Source organism: Egretta garzetta, unplaced genomic scaffold, assembly GCF_000687185.1.
Source record: "Egretta garzetta isolate BGI_Z169 unplaced genomic scaffold, ASM68718v1 scaffold151, whole genome shotgun sequence".
Lineage (NCBI taxonomy): Eukaryota > Metazoa > Chordata > Aves > Pelecaniformes > Ardeidae > Egretta > Egretta garzetta.
Window position 1 is genome coordinate 5,435,431 of NW_009258615.1, and position 2,302 is coordinate 5,437,732.

General features: G+C 44.8%; 2 protein-coding genes across 2 annotated transcripts in view; one reads left to right on the forward strand and one right to left on the reverse strand.

Annotated features, from left to right (window-relative positions):
- Positions 1-2,302, reverse strand: part of SEPSECS (Sep (O-phosphoserine) tRNA:Sec (selenocysteine) tRNA synthase) — a 32,318-nt gene that overhangs the window by 28,745 nt on the left and 1,271 nt on the right. The window lies entirely within an intron of this gene.
- The window catches only part of PI4K2B (phosphatidylinositol 4-kinase type 2 beta), a 22,732-nt gene continuing 21,098 nt past the window's right edge, over positions 669-2,302 (forward strand). The window contains exons 1-2 of the mRNA XM_009648041.2: positions 669-676; positions 2,140-2,219. Coding sequence (XP_009646336.2) covers positions 669-676; positions 2,140-2,219 — 88 coding nt within the window. The remainder of the gene's footprint in view (positions 677-2,139; positions 2,220-2,302) is intronic.

Sequence of the window (2,302 nt, forward strand, 5' to 3'; positions counted from 1 at the left end):
GGGCTGCGGGGGCAGCGCGGGAAGCTGCAGCGCGGGTGCAGAGGCACGCTGCTAGGAGGGATCTAATTTGCTTTCTTTGCACGTTATTTGGGGGGAAAAAAAAAACCAGTTTATGCCAGTAGGAAACCTGGGACGGGCATTGCACCTGTGCTGGGAGCTGGCGGTGAGGCCTCGGCCAGTGAAGCCTACCTGGAGCGTGGGGGCTCTCAGGGCGGTGAGGCCTCGGCCAGTGAAGCCTACCTGGAGCGTGGGGGCTCTCGGGGCGGCTGCTGGGTTGCCCTTTGCCTACCCCAAACCACCGGTAGCCAGCGTGCGAAAATTGGAAGAGGTGCGTGAAGTACGCGGTGTGTTTGCTCCAATGTTTAGTTTTAGCCAGCCTGTGCCTGGTCAACCGAATTTGTTCATGAAGGCTTATCTGGTTCTTCTGGTTTACACTTTTAAGCTCAGGCGGGTAATCAACGTGAAAAGTACATGGTGACCGTCCTGCTCCTGTAGGTCAGGCCGGTGAGGCTCTTGCAGGCATTCTGACAGAATAATCTTGCGCACATGTTTGAACTGTTGGCTCAGACTGAAATTACGACAGTTTCTTTTGAACAGAAAAAAGCTTTGCAAGTTGAACTGTCCTGCTCCTTAGTCCGTCGTAGTCATGCTGCATCTGGATTGTCGCGATGTGTCGGTACTTCATAAACACAGAGCAGCGAGCTATTCGTCTTGCTCTTTATTTTAAAGTATCACAAGAGGGCGCTCACCTAAAGCTAAAAGTGCATGATGGTGCATGTGTTGCCCCTTTTTTTCCCCCTTCTGTTTTTCCCGCTCCGATGTTTCGGCGTAGTGCTCGGATACATATTACAAACAGATGACAAAGTGTGTTCTATGGGTTAGAAGGATAGAGACAAAAGTGTTAGCATGAGGAAAATGATCCAATTTATTTGCGTGATTTAATTGGTAGTAATTTTAATCCAGGTGGCTAATTGAGAGTATTAGCTACTCAGAATTAAAATTAATAGTTTGTTGATAGCTATGATGGTGCTGTGTATTTTGTTTCATTATGAGCTGTCATCGTGTTTGATCTGTGCACTACTGAAGATTGAGGCAATGCAAAAGCTTCGTTAGATCAAGACCTGTGAGCAAGTTATAGAGAGTTCTCATTGCAGTAGGAGACAGAAACTAACAGGTAACTGCGTTTAGCCCTACACCAGCATGTGTAGATGAACCCCTAAACCAGAAGAAATAACAAATGAGGTATTTCTTTTTTATTCAAAAGAAAGAACCTTCAAAGTTTCTAGAAAGCCATGGGTGAACTGTTTAACAGCATGTTATCAGAACAGGCACAACTCACTTGTAACTAATGTAGCTAAAGGGAGATGCAGTCTTCCTTAATGGTCTGCTGGGCAAAATGTCAGACTTCTCCCATTTTAGTCTGATCTTTTTGTTTGTCTCACACAGGAATTAACATCGGTATAATCTCCTGTACAGAAAATTACACCCAGTTGCTGTAACCTTCATGTACTTGTTTACTGGGCATAAAATGGCTGTTCACCTGAAGTCACAGTTGACTGACTGACGTTCACTTTAATAGAAAGGAATGGAAACAGAAATGCAAGTGTGAACAGATTTTATCAAGTGTTACAGATGTTAAGTAAGTAAATGGCACTCAAGTTAGTTCCAAAGTCCGCTGGCTGACAGGTAACCTGAAACAAAACAAACACAAGTCAGGCGTTTTGGTAAGGCTTTATTTTGTCAGTAACCAAGAAAAGTAACTTCCTTTGTGATCCAGGCAATTAATGTACAGAATGAATCTATCATGAATAATTATGAGAATAATGAATAATAAAGATGTCCAATGCACATTTTAGCTGAGAACTGACTTGCTCCCTGTACAATCCAGAAGCCAAGTTCTATACAAGTACTCCATGTGTGTTTCTTTCTCCCATATTTCACCAAAATCTGAGTGCTGCACTGAGGAAAACCCCTCGTCTGTTGGGAGGTGTGGGAGGGGGCATCCGCATCGAAGCCTGATGTGGTGCGCTGGGGTTATCTTTGCACTCTCTTTCTTCCAGTTAGTAACGCACGTATGGGTGTGGGAGCATGGGAATAACGTCAATGTGTTTGTACTTTTTTCACTTGCATTGCTTTTAGGCTTCCTTTTGGAAATTACCGCGATGGTGTAGGGCAAGAGCCGCCAGCTAGTGAGACAGGCATTTTCAGGGATGTTTTTGGTAAATGATACAGTGAAAATCAGGCAGGTGTGGAGGCCTGTAGCTGTGATTTCCAGGGGGAACGTGGAGGTCATGCCTTAAAC